Here is a 15,350-nt window from a genome sequence, read left to right as displayed (position 1 = left end):
TGCTGTGTTTCCGTCAAAACCGAAGCTCCCGGGGTACCTGTGAGTTTTCTGTGGCCCCCGGGGGGGCACCTTGGCCCGAAACTTTGGGATCGGTGGGTCTGAGACAGCGTCTATAAAGGGTAGAAATCAGGACTGGTCTTTCCAGAGCAGGCACTGCTTGATAAAATTTTCTCAAAGTCGTCGGTGTCTCTTCTGCGGGAGGTAGATTCTGGTGATGCTGCTGATGGTGTAATTCTCAGTGCTGAGTACAGTAAGTTTACACCGTCAGGACCACTTACTCGTCCTCCCGGGGCCGCTCTCTCTCAAGACCGAGCCCTGTGCTGAGAATCGGTCCGTCTCACTGATTCCACTGGCCATTGTTTCTTGTGTTAAGAAAACGTATAGTGAGTGCACGTGTGGACTTCACTGACACTCCCAGGTGTACAGCTCCCGTTTTGAAAGGTTTCGTTGCTGGTCTTCATCCCAAAGTGGAGTCCTCAGGCTGGTGAGCAATGATGTCGGATTAAGCCTTTGTATGTTTACAGGCGAGACCTGTCTCAGACGTGTTCTGTCTGCCGCGCTGAAAAACCCCCTGTGCTCGCAGACTACTGGTAGCTGCTCAGAGTTGTTCAGAGTTCTTGTGTTTTGGGATGCATTTTCTTCTTTGGTTTTCTGAACACACGGTGAAACGTGTTTTCGCGAGAGAAAGGACAGGGGTAAAAGCTAGCTCACCTGCATCACGTGGTCCATTCTGTCCCTGGAAGGGTCCTAGATCGCAGGGGGAACAGGCTCCGCAAAGGGAAGTGCCTGGCTGAAGGGCACTTGCCCGGCTAGCGAGGGGCAAGGCCAGGATTCAGTCTGGGCTGGCCGCCCCCAGCGCGGGGGCAGAGAACCAGCTGATGAACTTGGGATAAACTGACTTCAAGTGGTCTGATTAGGAGGTTGAGTAATTCAAAATACGTTTGAACAATAGTTCTTTCTTCTAGTAAACCTTTTTTAATCTTTTCTTTTGCTTTAAGAATTTCAGGATTCAGGGACACCTGGGTGACTCAGTCGGTTAGGCGTCTGCCTTGAGGTGGGGTCGTGATCCCAGGGTCCTGGGATTGAGCCCCTCAGCGGGCCTCTTGCTTGGCAGGGAACCTGCTTCTGCCTCTGTCTGCTGCTCCCCCTGCTTGTGTGTGGATGCAGTCTCTGACAGATAAATACATAGAATCTTCAAAAAAAAAAATTTGTAGGTGCAGTAGTCAATCTAAGTGAAATTGAAGTACTTTTCCAACAAAGTGGCTCGTCCTCTCGGGGTTGGATGAGTGATTTTCATGTGGTTGCTATTTGGAAAGTCCAGACAAACGTCAAGTGTAATCCCACTACCCGAGGGTAACCCTCTTCCGTGTATACTCCTCCAGCCTTTTCTCGTGCTTATGTTTGTCTTTCAGAAATTCTGTTTAACGTGGTGTCCAGAGAAGTTCCTTTGTGTCTGGGATGTGCCATGTGACTATGGATGGGCAGAGGGTCTCCTTGGAGAGAGAGGGCACCCCCCCACCCCGAATAGCGGCAGATGCACATCAGATGTGACTTGTTACGGCTTTACTTGCAGCCGTGTGGTCCCCAGAAGCCATCTCTGTCCCACTAGAAGGGACATGGACTCCTGTAGCCGTTGAGGGGAAGTAGATGCACGGGTATTACCCGCGACAAAGCCTAGGGGAGAGGTGCTGTAGTGCAGCAAGCCCAGTGTCGTCCCAGTGCCGTCCCAGCCTCGCTGAGCCTCGGCCCAGGCCTGGAACCCAGTGATCGACCGCAAAGGCCCTGTGGTGGTCATCCCAGGGAAATTGTTTGATGTACCTGTGGTATTTGGGGTTCTTGGGTTTTGTCTTTGTAAGCAGAACCAATACGCTAAAAACAAGTTCTTGATCCCGGTTACGCTATCAGATATTATGGTGTGTGTTTACAGTGTAAAAGAATTTTAGGGGCACCTGGGTGGCTCAGTTGGTTGAGCGTTCAACTCGTGGTTTTGGCTCAGGCCATGATCTCAGGGTCGTGAAATTCAGTCCCATCGGGCTCTGCTCAGCAGAGTCTGCTTGGGATTCTTTCCCTCTGCTCCTCCCTTGTTATCTCTCTCTCTCTCTCTCTCTTTTCTTGCTCAAGTATTTATTTTTTAAAAAGCTTCTACTTAATAAAGTTTCCCTTGGGGCACCTGGCTTGCTCCATTAGTGGCACAGTCTGACTCTTGAGCTCAGAGTTGTAGGTTCGGGCCCCAGATCGGGTGTAGAGATGACTTAAAAATAAAATATTAAAAAAAAAAGTTTTCTTAAAGTGAATATTATTTTAATCTTTTTTAAAAAATTTTACTTATTCATTTGAGAGGGAGAGGGCATGAGCACAAGTTGGCAGAGAGGGGCAGAGGGACAGACAGACTCCAAGCTAAGTGCAGAGGACAACACGGGACTCGATCCCAGGCCCCTGAGATCACGATCTGAGTGAAAGCAGATGCTTAACCTACTGAACGACCCAGGGATCCCAAAGTGGGTATTATTTAAAAGAGGACACCTCCGAGGTGCCTGAGTGGCTCATTTGGTTAGGCATCTCTGTTTTCGCGAAGGTCGTGAGCTCCAGGTCTGTGCGATTGAGCTCCAGGTTGGGCCGCGCAGTGGGCATGGAGTGCGCTTAGGATTCTCCCTTTCCTCCTTCCTCTGCCCCTTCCCATTCACCAAACCCCCAGCACACACACACACACACACACACACACACACACTCTCTCTCTCTCTCTCTCTCTCCCTCCCTCCCTCCCTCAAAAAAACAAGATGACAGCTTTGTACTGTGGAAGCTGGGAGTGGAAGAGTGAGCTAGGAGGGGTTTCCTTGGACAGCCTGAGTTGTAGGCAACAGAGGGCGGGGAGCACTGGTTAGGGAACCCCGAGGGGCCTGGCTTTCCCGTCCTGGGCCCTGGTACACGGTGGGCATTTAATAAGTGTGCGATTTAATTACCCGAGACAAACAGCATTAGGGAATATGGGAGACAATTGTGAATGGCCGTGATGATTCAGTTCACTGTGTAGAATAAAGCCGGCTTCAGTTGAAACATTACCGGCAGGTTCTGTGGGAGCTGGCGCGTAGCATGCCATTGTAGCTCCCCCAAAGTGTGCAGCAGTGACCCGGCGCCGAGCGGAGGGCGGGTGGCCCACTGCCCCGTGGCGCAGGCACCTCGCATCCTCGTGCTCCGCCTCTGTTCTGTGCCGTATTTGGAAAAAATGTTTATTTCTACATAAATTTAAAAATTCCACCCAGAGTGAAACACGAAAAATCAGTTTTTCACAGGCATTCTTCTCTACTTGGGAGTGTCTCTCACATGGGCCCGCGTGTCTGTCCTACAGACCAGTGCGTCGAGCACTCTGGAAAACTATCCACGAGCCTCCGTGCTGCCTATTTCTGCGCGTAGCAGAGAACTCCGGGGAGGATGAGGGCCAGGTCCCGGGAGGGCATTAGGTCATTTCCGTGGTTCCCCAGTAACTGTCCCTGTCCGCTTGCCGCCCGGTGGGTTGGTTTTATGCGGAAAGTCCAAATGACCGACCTCCTGCCAGAGTCCCAGGAACCCAAGTGGATGACCATGTTTTTCAACAGAACCGTGATTAAGAAGGAAGAGAAGATGGAGAAAAAGGAGGAAAAAAAACCTGAAGACATTAAGAAGGAAGAAAAAGATGAGGATGAGCCGAAACCAGGGCCTGCCAATCGCTCCCGAGTCACCAAATCAGGTGAGCGGAGCCTTCCGAGGTCTCCCGGGGAGGGTAGAGCCTGGCGGGAGGGGCTGGGTGGAGGCGGGCGTGGGCCGAGGGAGCCAGCGAGGGCCTGTGCACTGGCCCGGCCGACTGCGGACGGGCAGCCTTGAAACGCGGCAGGGCCCGGGGGTGGCGCGGTTTGTAGGAGTCACTGCTGACCTCGCACACCTGGAGGTGTTGCACTCCGTGATTTATGGTCACTGGCAGCTTGGGGACCCGGCTTCTTGATCTTCCCGCGTACCTTCGGCAGCTGTGCGAGGGAGAGGCGGCCCCGTTCTTGTCACAGATTTGATGCGGCTGTGCAGCTTGTTCCACGCCTTGAGACTGCCTTGAGGCGCCACAGAATGTTTTGTGGAAAAAACAAAACCCAGTTCTCCCCCCCCCCCCCCCCCCCCCCCATAAAACAAACAAAACTCAGCCATCTGGAGCGTTGGAATTGGGTACAGCCCGTTACAAATTGGATCTTAAGCGTTCGGGGTAATTTACTGGCAGTCTCGTGAGGAACGTGTTTTTAAAGTGTTCCTCAAGTATTGCGAGTCTCCCCAAATCAGTAATAGTCGCCGCGGTTCGAGTCTGGTTATTGTGTCGTCGAGGGGCAGAATCCATTTGGAAGCCTTTATTGCTGTACACACATGAAGGGAAGCCCAGCCATCTGACTCAGAGCACAAGGGCCTGAGCTCTGCAGAGCTTTCCAGAATGTGGAGGAGGATGAAAAAATGGAAAGTGGTTATCCTGGAGCCGCTAGGATTGAGTGTGCGGGTGAAGCCAGTGGGTGGGTCGGGGGTGTGTGTGCTGCCGGGTGCGTCTTGACTGTGATTCACAGTGTACGTTGCGGGGAACCCACAGCCGCTCCATCCCAGGTGAGCGAGGCCCGGTCAGGGCACGCCAGCGGCCTCCTTCCACGGTGCCGCAGGTCAGGACGAGTGGGGAGGGGAGGTGCGGAGGCTCCAGGGTTCGCTTGAGTTACTCGAGGAAGCGGCGAGAACCCCGCGGCAGCCTGGCCGCGGCCTGCCGTCGTGAAGCGGGGCTGTGGGCAGGTGCACAGAGCGCTGTTTTCTCCCTGAAGGAAGCAGAGGAATGGAGCGGACGGTTGTGATGGACAAATCGAAAGGAGAGCCTGTCATTAGCGTGAAAACCACAAGCAGGTCGAAAGAGCGAGTAAGTATTGTGTGTCCTGCGTCAGGTCCCGCGCATTTGTGGGTGGTTGAAGGACCGCTTGGATTCGCATTAGGAAAACCGCATCGAAGCGTCCTTCGAAGTGCTCAGAGGCACGTTCCTCCCTGTTTAGGCTGGATGTGCGCACCCAGGGTTGGGTTCTACGGCGTGTTTCAAAACTGTGCTCAGTGTTTTTCCTTTCCGTGATGTGTTGACCCTTTGCTGGTTCTTTGTCGGATTATACCATCCTCTAGAAGGAAACCGGTTCACAGAAAGCCCACCATGGGGTGGGACGGGCAGGACCCAGGCTGTTCAAGTCGGAAGGTGGGCTCTGCTGTGTGGCTGACCTGTGCTGGCCAGTCCCCTTCTTCTGGGACGTTCATGGGGAAGAAAAGGGGAGTCCACCGCAAAACCGACTTCCACGTTGTCAGAGAACCGGCCTCCGTGCCGTGAGCAGCACACAGCTGGGCGGACCGGTGGCTTCTCCTTTTGGTTTTTTTCCCCACCCTGGAAAATGAAACCCTCTGCTTACCAGCTGAAGGTTCTGGCTGAAACGTTCCTAGGAGGGTTGTCCTCTTAGAACAAACACAGAGCTAACACGGAGTGTTCACCTAAGAACGCTTCATTGTGACTTTTGCAATGAACATTTGCTTTCTCAAATACAGTCATTCCTAAGGTCATGTTTCTTACGGGCTACATGAAAACTGTAAAAACTTAGAACTATAAAATAGAGAAATCTAAAGAAAGCCCCCCCCCAAAACCCCATAAACTTATGAGCTGAAAAGCTCTGAAGTTAGAATAAATAGTAATAAAGTCTGCCTAATTAGAATGTTGAGATCACGTAGAAGGACAGCACGAGAACAGAAGCCTCTTTCCTTTCACGTGGACTCCTCACACTTCCTTTCCAAGGGCATCGCACTCGCGACACAGCGTGTACACTCTGTTTCCAAATACGGACTCACAGAAAGTTGCCAAAATAGTATGGAGATAGATGTACCCATCCCCCTGCTTCCCCCAGGGATTTCCGCTCACATAACTGTAACCCAGTTTCAAAGCCAGGGACGGTGACATTGGTCTGCGGGGTGTGCGTGAGTGGAGTGCCGGGACTTTCAGGTCCTGGTGGAGTCTCACGTGAGCACCGCTGCTGTCCGGATGCAGGGCCATCCGGTCACCGGAGAGCTCTCCTGCTCATGATCCGCCCCACCGGCCCAGCCCCAGCCCTGGGAAGCTAAGCTGGTTCTCTGCCCCCATCTCTAGAATGTTGTCCCAGTGAGACTAGCCCGCGACCTCGGGGTGGTGCCCTTGGAAGCTGTCAGTGGGGGGAGGGGCTGTGCGCCTGCGCATGTGTTTCCAGCTGCGCTGTGATCCTCTTCCCTGCTCCCTCGCTTAGAGACACTCACTGGTGTCACGGCCCCTGTCGAGGACTGCTGTGAGGCAGCATTTGTTCACACGGGCCGTGCCGGGCTCTGCATCTCTAGGTGCTGAGGAGCACAGACGTTCCTTGGGACGGGTATTCTCCGAGCGCCCTTCAGAAAGGGAACAGGATGCTACGGTCCCTGGGTGTGTAGAGCGCGCCGGCTGCGGGGACGCGGGAGGCCCGCTGCGAGCCTGGGGTCCAACTCGGAGACTCCAGTGCCTTGCCTGGGCGCCCCCTGGCCTGCAGGGTGTGTGATTAGACTCAAAACTCAGCCCATCTCTCAGGCGAAGAGTGTCATCCTGGTGTTTTGGGGTCCGGTCTTTATTTGTGATGAGATCGTCCCCTCTGCTCCTCTCTTTCTTCAGCAAAATCATCTGTTCATAACTACGGCTTGTCTTTTTCTTGGGTTGGTCCTCAAGATAATTAAAATAACCTGAGGACATTTTTAAAAATGTCTACCAAGCCCCTTCCCTAGAGACCGGGGGTGGGGGGCTGCAGGACACACAGGTGTCCCAAGCTGTGAAAGCTTTCTGAGAGGGTGATCGTGGCCAGCTTGGGCGTCCTAGCCCCTGAGAGCCTCAGAGGTGAGAGTCGGCGGGCAGCGTTGCCTGCCTCACCCGGAGAGGGAGCAGCACGGCAGTTGCCCGTGAGCACGTTGTCGCCGAGTAGGAGCTCCTGCACGGCAGAGCTGCTTCGGCCTGTGGGATTTGAAGGCCTGAGGCGGCAGGTGAGACGTGAGCCATGCGGCCCGCCGTCTAGCGGGGCAGCCAGGATACACGTGCCCGCAGCTCCGTGGGGCCTTGTTCTAGACGGCGCGGAGTCCTTGGCTCTGCTGGGCAGGGAGACCTGCCTGTAGGTTTTGTGAGGTGCCCCCTCCTTGCTCTCCCGTGACCCCCTATGATTGCGGTGTGAGAAGGCAGTTCTCCCGAGCGAGCAGTACCTCTGGGCTGTGGGTGAGCCGAACTGCCTCCTGGGCCTTCCTGGAAGCCATGGGGGACAGAGGAATTTTAACCTACCCCAGAGAAACGCGTATCTAACTTCCACTGTGCACCGGCTGCATTTTTCTGACGTGAGTGAACCAATTTCGATCAACAGAGCTCCAAGAGTCAGGACCGCAAATCGGAAAGCAAAGAGAAGAGAGACATCTTGTCATTTGATAAAATCAAAGAGCAGAGGGAGCGCGAGCGCCAGAGGCAGCGGGAGCGGGAGATCCGAGAGACGGAGAGGCGGCGGTGAGTGGGGCCCGGCAGGCCGGCAGGTGGGTGGTCTCCTCCAGGGGCGCTCCGCCCTTCTCCCCAAGCAAGTGTCCTGCCTGGCCCAGGCTTACTGGCTGCCTGCTGTTAGCCGAGGCGAAAGGCGAGGGTCATGAGCAGTCGTGGTCAGCCTCGGCATGACGTTCGTCAGAGCTGATTTCATTCGAGACCTGAGCTGATACCAAGAGTCTGACGCTTACCTGACCGAGCCGCGCAGGTGCTCGCTCTCTGCTGTGTGGCGAGTCCCCTGGCCCGGGGAGCGGGCTCACCCGTGTGTGGCCTTGATGGAAGGGCCCCCGGTGTCAAGGTTTTATAGTCGTCCCTGCTGCAGCCCCACATGCATAGGAGCAGGAATGCAGCCAGGGGACGTGGCACGTTCATTAGAGACGGTACGCGCCAGAGTGCTGTCTTCGCTCCTGAAGTGCCCACGTTTGTGGCGATTCGGGCAGCCTTGGTCGCACGCGACATTCTTTGCCACGTTTACCTCTAGTTTAGGAAGACAGTTTCTGGAAGTCGGCCTCTTCCCAGTTCTGCCTTCTGCCTTTTTCCATCTAAGGCTCCCTTGTCATTTTTCTTCATACCCCACTCGGCGAAACGAAAGCTTTGTGTCACGGTGTTAGCGATCTTGCTTGAGTGGAAGCGGGATGTGTAGAAACTTCTCTGGTTACACTCCGTCTGCTTTCTGACTTAGTGGGTCGCTGACCTCTGTTTATGGAGTCTTAGGAAGTAAAGGCACTGTTGGCTCTCTTTGTTTCCCAGTGGCCCACGCTGGCCTTGGAGCCTCCCAGTCCCGGGGGCAGGTGTGAGGAGTGACAGCAACTCCCTTTGCAGGTGCAGAGGGGGCGTCCGTGCCCGGAGCCCCGGGTGTGTGGTGGCTGATGACGGAGCCAGGCCCTATACCGCCGGCCACCTTAGTGCGCGCCCAGCCTAGTGCGCCCGCAGCTTCCCGGGTCCGCCGGAAAAGGCAGGGTCCCTAGAAAGTGCCAGCTTCTGGGGGGGAAGGTGGGAAGAAAGAAGACCCGTTCCGGGTTATGCGGACCTTGCTCCGGGGTCCTCCTGAGCCCCGCAGCCTCCATCGCAGCGGCTACCTCCAGTTCTCTTACTTCTCTCCCCTGTAACCTGTGGCTTCACTTTGTGCCTGTGAGCCAAACCCTCCTGGCCCGTGCCCCCGGCCTCCCGGCTCACCCCTGGCTTGGCTCTAGCGACAAAGGAGGGAGCGTGGAGGCGGGGGTTTGCAGCCCAGGCGCGCGGCTCCGCGCAGTGGGGGTGGCGCCTGTCGCCGGGTCTCCGGGTACTCCGGGGTGCCTGCAGGGAAGTCAGGGCGGCCCTCCATGTCCCAGCAGAGAGCGGGAGCAGCGCGAGCGGGAGCAGCGCCTGGAGGCCTTCCACGAGCGCAAAGAGAAGGCGCGGCTGCAGCGGGAGCGCCTGCAGCTCGAGTGCCAGCGGCAGCGGCTGGAGCGCGAGCGCATGGAGCGCGAGCGGCTAGAGCGCGAGCGCATGCGCGTGGAGCGGGAGCGGCGCAAGGAGCAGGAGCGCATCCACCGCGAGCGCGAGGAGCTGCGGCGCCAGCAGGAGCAGCTGCGCTACGAGCAGGAGCGGCGGCCCGTGCTTCGGAGGCCCTACGACGACGGGCGGTGAGCCCCCCCCCTTCCCTGCGGAGTGGGGGACGTTGACGACCGAGCCTGGCGCCCCCGGACACCTGCGCACGACTCTCAGCGGCTGCCAGCTCCAGCTTCTGGGTTCTGGGGTCCAGCATCCGGGGGCTCGCCGACGATTTGCCTGACTTGTCCCGCGGAGAATCTCGATAGTTGCCCCTTGGTGAGGTTTGCGGTGCTCGTTGAGGCCGCGCCCGTCTTCACAGCACGGTTCCCCGCAGAGCATAACCGCCCGCCGGGTGCCGGTTGCGGGGCGGCGGAGCCTGCGTGAGGCCCGTGGGCGCCAGGGCCGCCAGTCGGCCGGTAGAGGGAGAGGCACGGAATGGCGCTGTAGAACAGGAAATTGCCTTCCCGTTCACGAAGTAGGTTTATTGGTCTCCAGCCCCTCTGAGCTGCTTAACTGACGGTCACCCGTCACCCCACCCCCCATGAGCCCAGTGTTCTGGGGAGGATGAGGAAGAAGATAATTGGATGCCATCCGGAGCTGTATGTAGTTCACTATCACCCCGTCTGATTCCCTTCGCTCTTGCAAAAAACTCAGAGGGAGGTTCAGGTTCCCATAGAAGACAGGAAGGGGGAAATGTGGCAGCTCGGAATGGCGTTGCAGAGGAATCAAATATTTCATTTCACTTGCATCTGGGCTCACGCGGGGATCAAGGTATTAACAGCCTTGTGATACAATTAGTTCCCAGCAGCCCTCCTTTCAGGGCTGTCAGATGAGAATTCGGGCATGCCTCTTGCAGTTTGGGGGATTTCAATTTATCAAATCAAAGCAATAATGATTGAATGTTTAGAGATTAGCCCTGCAGGACATTTTAAATGATACGGGGTCTGGAGAGAGCTCCCCTCCCCACCTCTACCTCCTTCCATTTTTTCCTTCATTCTGTCATAAGTGAAACTCACGTCCTTTTAAAAATAAAAAACAGGCGGGATGATGCTTATTGGCCGGAAGGCAAGCGTGTGGCCATGGAGGACAGGTACCGTCCCGACTTCCCTCGCCCTGATCACCGCTTCCACGACTTTGACCATCGAGACCGGGGCCAGTACCAGGACCATGTGGCTGACAGGTCAGCACCCACCCTCTCTTGCAGCTGTGGATGGAGCCACCTCAGCTCGACGCAGGGATGGGTCTCTCCCTCTGACGTCTCATTTACTCGTGAGGCTCCCTATGGTTGGCCGGCCTGCTGCACATGGGACTTACAGGGTCACGCCTGCAGCAGGATGTGGGACTCGTCCCTTAGGGCGTCCCCAGCTCCTTTCACGCAGTGCCCTCTTCACAGATTGGTGGAGTCTTGGGGTGATTCCTGAGCCTCAGCTCTCCTGGGCCCCACACTCAGGGCCTCACAGCTCCCAGGACTCTCCCAGCCACTCCTCCATTGGGGCAAGCCCCTTGGGAAGCAGGGTTTTAAGGAAGGTATGCCCAGCCTCCTTGTCTGTACGGGGAGGAAGCTGTTTAGAGAAAAGGTGTGACCCGCCCGAGCCTTTGCAGGCAGAGTGGCCAGAGTCCTCGTCCCCAAGCTTTGCTGACCAGCACAGGCTCCTCTGCCAGCACACCCAGCTGAGAACCGACCAGCACGCAGGAAAGTTCTTGTTGCTTGGCTGGCCAGTTTAAAGGTTTGAGAAGGTTTTTTTAGCCAGGCCCTTTTAAAGAAATAGGTTTTTTTTTTTTTTCCTCCCCCTTTTTTTTTTTTCTGGTCAGTGTCATTTTAAAAGAGAAATATATATAGTTCATTAGAAAGTCAGCCCTCAATTTTCTAGTTTAAGAGTTCTCTATCTGGGTTTCTCATCATGCTCCCCTGGGCTTCGTATCTCTGGGCCATTTCACCGTTCATTAGCTCTTCAGTAAGGAAGGGAAAGCAGGGAAAGATGGGCTGAGACACCACTCATGTAATGAATGGTGGTGTGGAGATTCAGTGTGAATCACGGGTATTGGATCAAACCAGAGGTTGGGGACCCTCTAAGGCTTCCCTGGTAGACCTTGGATTTTGTTACCAGGTCACAGATAAATGAGGCATGGGCTACGTGGTATGGGTTGCTGCCTCTGAGATCGCTCCAGGGGAATTCAGTTCAGTGAAATCTTTATTCCCACCTTCTTAGGCCGCAGCTTCCCTCCCGTCCTCAGGGAGAAGGCTTTAGATGCAAGCCAGCTTTGTTTCACAGGCCAGTAAATTACAGTTCTTACTGGGTGGAATGGAATAAGTACCCCAATTGTGAAACTTGTGTGGGGGACCTGCCATAGTGTTGTCTGGTGCCACCAGCGGCCATTGGAATGAGATATTTCCCTTTTGCAGGAGGGAAGGTTCCAGGTCAGTGATGGGAGAGCGAGATGGGCAAGTAAGTAAAACCTAGACCCCAAGCCTGAGGCGCACCTGCTTCTGTGCTGCGGGGGCGGGGGCTTGTGGACATGTCGGTTCTGACCAGTGAGTGGAAGCATACGTGACTGATTATTTTCTGATTCGTGAGTCTGTGTGTTTTTTGAACACATAGGGTTTGTTTTTGTGTAATTGCATTCAGTGGAATCTGCGAGTGTTTCTGGGTCGCCCACTTGTTTAGAGGGTCTTTGAGTCTTCGTACTGTGAGCTGCCCACGATACCCCACTCAGGGGCTTAGCCCATGCGGTGTTTTTGCCCATGTTGGTGTGGGGGGGGTCCCTGTGTCTCTGGTACTCTGCAGAGGGATGCTCAGAGAAGAGGGTAGTCCTCCAGGAGAAAGGAGGTGAGCATCGGAATCCTGTTCCTTTAAGCCAGCCAGCAGTGTGATATTTGAGGGAACATGGTGTGATTCCGTCCAGCTGCAGTGTGCTGGGTTCCAGAGCACAGGATTGGTTGGCCAGAGCACAGAGTGGTTCCTGTGTGCTTGCTGCCTCTGGTGTCACACGGAGAGGCCGCTGACCACCCTGGGGGTGTGGGAGGGGCCCTCCTGTCACCAGCAGGAGGAGCTGTCCTGATTCTTCCCGGGAAGACTCTAAGGGACTCTTCGCAGAGGTCCCTTCAGCGCCATAAAGTGCGGGGCTTTCCACGAGCGCGGGGCCAGAGCGGCCTCTGCTGGCACTAGGCGTGGCGCCAGAGATGGGCTGCAGGGGCGCGTGATGGTTCTTAGGCTGGAGGGCCTTGGGAGGCAAGAGACCCCGTTCAGGTTCCCGTGGCGCTGTCTGGGTAGAAGAGCGTGTCCGGCGAGGTGGGGTCAGGAGGGGCCTGGGCAGGTCCTCTCAGAGCCGCCCCCCGGCTGGCTACAGCAGGCTCATGAGCCTGTCCGAGAGTGACGTGGCTAGAGTCGCCTTGTCCCTCTTATGCCTTCCAGCACTACTCAGATGACCGCCATGGACACGGAGGACCGCCAGAGCGCCACAGCCGGGACTCCCGGGACGGCTGGGGGGGTTACGGCTCCGACAAGAGGATGAGTGAGGGCCGGGGGCCACCACCTCCACCCAGGTTAGCAGATGGGCCGGCCGGAGAAGCCTTGCTGGTTTGCCCCCAGCAGCCCTTCCCCACGCGCCTCAGCCCCTGGTCATGGGAACCCCCGCCTGCTGACGGGGACAGCCCTGGAGCCTTTCTTACACTTGCCCCGGGGACCTAGAGAATAGAGAGGCTCTGCACCCCGACCCCTGCCCCCCAGTCCCTTGTAGGTGTTTGAGGGGGGTGCCTGTCAGAAGGCTCTGCCTCCCTGAGGTGGGTTTTTGGGTGTGGAACGAAGAGGGCAGCACCGTTTTGCTAGATCGATGTGAAGTGCTTTCCCGAGCGCCCTACTTAGCACTCGGTCCTAGAACACCGGACGGTCCGTTCTGCCTTAAGTACCTGCGGGAAGCAGGACCAGGAGAACTCCGGCAGACGAAAGGGAGCTGTGCGCGCCGTCACCCTCTGGCTGGGCGACGGCCACCTGTGCGTGGGGGGCGGCCAAGCAGTCACCCTTGAGGACAGGTGTCGGGGGCTCGGATGGCTTCCTCGTCGCACGTCTTAGAACACGCGTCAGCCTGGGCCTGGGCCTGGGCGCCGCTGGTGGTGGCGCCGCCCACACACCGGAACCCTGTGGGAGCTGCACTCCCTGGAGCTTCTCTTTGTTGAAACCACTTCCTTGAGCCACAGTCCCGCGCCGTAGAGATGACTCCTTTGAAGCCACGGCTCCTAGTATGTTCACAGCCGTACACTCATCCCCACCGCCCACTCTAGAACGTTGTCATCACCCCTAAAGGACCCTCCGTTCACGGTTCTCCCCATTCTGCCTCCCCCTGCCCTGGCTCCTGCGGATCCGGTCCATGTCTGGGTTTGCCTGCTCTGGGCATCTCACGCAAGTTGAAATCCCATTATATGGCCTCTCGCGTCTGTCTTCTCTCGCTGTCGTGTTGGCAGGGTTCAGCCACGCGGTCTCACGGGTCAGAGCTGCGTTCCTTTCTTTGGCTGAGTAACGTGCCACGTGTGCAGAGACCACGTTTTATTTCTCTGCTCAGCAGCGGGGGGACACTGGGCCATTCCACTTCGGGGCTTGCACAGAGCCGTGCTGCAGTGTGTGTGTTCCAGTTTTTCTGGGAACACATTTCCCGCTCCCTTGGGCAAATGGGCGGGGACGGACGCGGCGGGTCTCACGGATACCGTGTGCTGTCCTATTTTACCTTCTCAAACTGGCCACACGCAAGGATCCCTGTTTGTCCACATCCTCAACAGCTCTTGCCATCTGTCCTTTGGTCACGGGCCAGCCTCGCGGGTGGTGCAGGGGTCTCACAGCTGATGCGCTTGCTTGTCGCAATGGCCGAGCTGAGCTCCCGTTCGTGTGCTCGCTGGCCACGTGCGTGTCTTTGGGGGCGTGTCCTCATATTCTGCCCTCTTCTCTCAGGAACCCTCGGTGTAGGGCAGGATCAGCTGGGCCACGGCCTCACTGTAGAGGCGTGGGGGGACACTTACGTATCTGCTTTCTGTTTTGACGCAGGGGTGGGCGTGACTGGGCGGAGCACAGTCAGAGGCTAGAAGAGCATCCGGAGCGCGCGTGGCCGGGCTCGGTGGACGCAGGCACGGCAGGCAGGGAGCACGCGCGGTGGCAAGGTACGGGCTGAAGGAGGGCCGCACGTTTCCAGGACACTCCAGGGCCCACTCCCTCCCAGCAGTTGCTGAGGCTTCCAGGGGCTTCTGAGAAAAATGTGTGCAAACACTTTCCTTTCTTCCAGGTGGTGAGAGGGGCCTCTCTGGACCCTCAGGGCCAGGACACATGGCAAATCGGGGCGGGATGTCGGGGTAAGGAGTTTTGTCCCTGCTCCTCCTTTCCTTTCCTTTCCTATTTTTGCATGTTTGACCAGCGTGCTGGGTTGAGTGTTTAGACAGCAAGCCCCCAGAGCGGCTCTGGGCAGCCCCCGCAAGTCACTCCCCAGGCGCCTGGAATGTGGTCCGCGATGAGGACTGCTCCCGCCTGGAAAAAGCCAGACGGGCTCTTAGGGCTGCAGAGCCGTGTGCTGCCCCACGTAACGAGGAAAACGTACCGCACTTGGAGGGGACAAAACGTGTGCCTTTGTTCTTAGGCGAGGCGGCTTTGCACAAGGCGGGCATTCCCAGGGCCACATGGTGCCCGGCGGCGGACTGGAAGGTGGAGGAATGACCGGCCAGGACCGGGGCAGCCGAGTCCCTCACCCCCACCCCCATCCGTACCCCCACTTCACCCGCCGCTACTAAGCCCCACACACTCCGAGCGTCCAGGTAGGAGGACGTACTGTTGACTCTCTGCCCGAGTCACCTTGAACTTGTGGAACCTTTTAAGAAACAAAAGCAAATCCTGCCACCATGTTGTAGCTCAATACAATGTGAATTCACTTTTTTTTTTTAAATAAACGTGTTCTCTGACGTTTTTAAGACAAGATTTCTGTTAACGAGGCATTCCATTTTCCATTAATAAAAGTTTATGGTTCGCACTCGTGTGTGTCACGGTGACTGCGGGGCCGAGGGTGGTGCCCACCTCAGCAGCGGCCTCGTGCCTTTGGGCCCATCTGAGCGAGTCCCCCCAACAGCCCTGCGCCACCCCCCTACCCTTGCCACAGATGAGGAACCAGGTCCTAAGGATTGCAGTAGGGGCAGGGCTGGGATCCGAATTAGAAATTCTTCAAGGCAGCGGGGGGTCTGCATCGTGGGGGCCTCAGACCAGTC

General features: G+C 56.6%; 1 protein-coding gene across 5 annotated transcripts in view; it reads left to right on the top strand.

Moving 5' to 3' along the window:
- SAFB2 (scaffold attachment factor B2) overlaps window positions 1–15,064 on the top strand; it is a 31,463-nt gene extending 16,399 nt beyond the window's left edge. For 2 of the 5 annotated variants that reach the window (XM_032883686.1, XM_032883685.1), the window contains exons 12-22: window positions 3,594–3,724; window positions 4,815–4,906; window positions 7,416–7,552; window positions 8,917–9,207; window positions 10,155–10,295; window positions 11,326–11,388; window positions 11,520–11,562; window positions 12,529–12,659; window positions 14,149–14,261; window positions 14,384–14,450; window positions 14,732–15,064. In XM_032883686.1, the coding sequence (XP_032739577.1) occupies window positions 3,594–3,724; window positions 4,815–4,906; window positions 7,416–7,552; window positions 8,917–9,207; window positions 10,155–10,295; window positions 11,326–11,388; window positions 11,520–11,562; window positions 12,529–12,659; window positions 14,149–14,261; window positions 14,384–14,450; window positions 14,732–14,882 (1,360 nt within the window). In that variant the 3' untranslated portion in view covers window positions 14,883–15,064. Of the gene's footprint in view, window positions 1–3,593; window positions 3,725–4,814; window positions 4,907–7,415; window positions 7,553–8,916; window positions 9,208–10,154; window positions 10,296–11,325; window positions 11,389–11,519; window positions 11,563–12,528; window positions 12,660–14,148; window positions 14,262–14,383; window positions 14,451–14,731 lie in introns of those variants that run through there. The other 3 variants (XM_032883688.1, XM_032883687.1, XM_032883689.1) reach the window with 2 other exon arrangements.
- The last annotated feature ends 286 nt before the right edge of the window (window positions 15,065–15,350 follow it).

Source organism: Lontra canadensis, unplaced genomic scaffold (genome assembly GCF_010015895.1).
Source record: "Lontra canadensis isolate GAN:19392208 unplaced genomic scaffold, GSC_riverotter_1.0 scaffold88, whole genome shotgun sequence".
NCBI classification, from domain to species: Eukaryota; Metazoa; Chordata; class Mammalia; order Carnivora; family Mustelidae; genus Lontra; species Lontra canadensis.
Note: the sequence above shows the minus strand (reverse complement) of the source record. Positions and strands in the feature narration are given on the sequence as shown.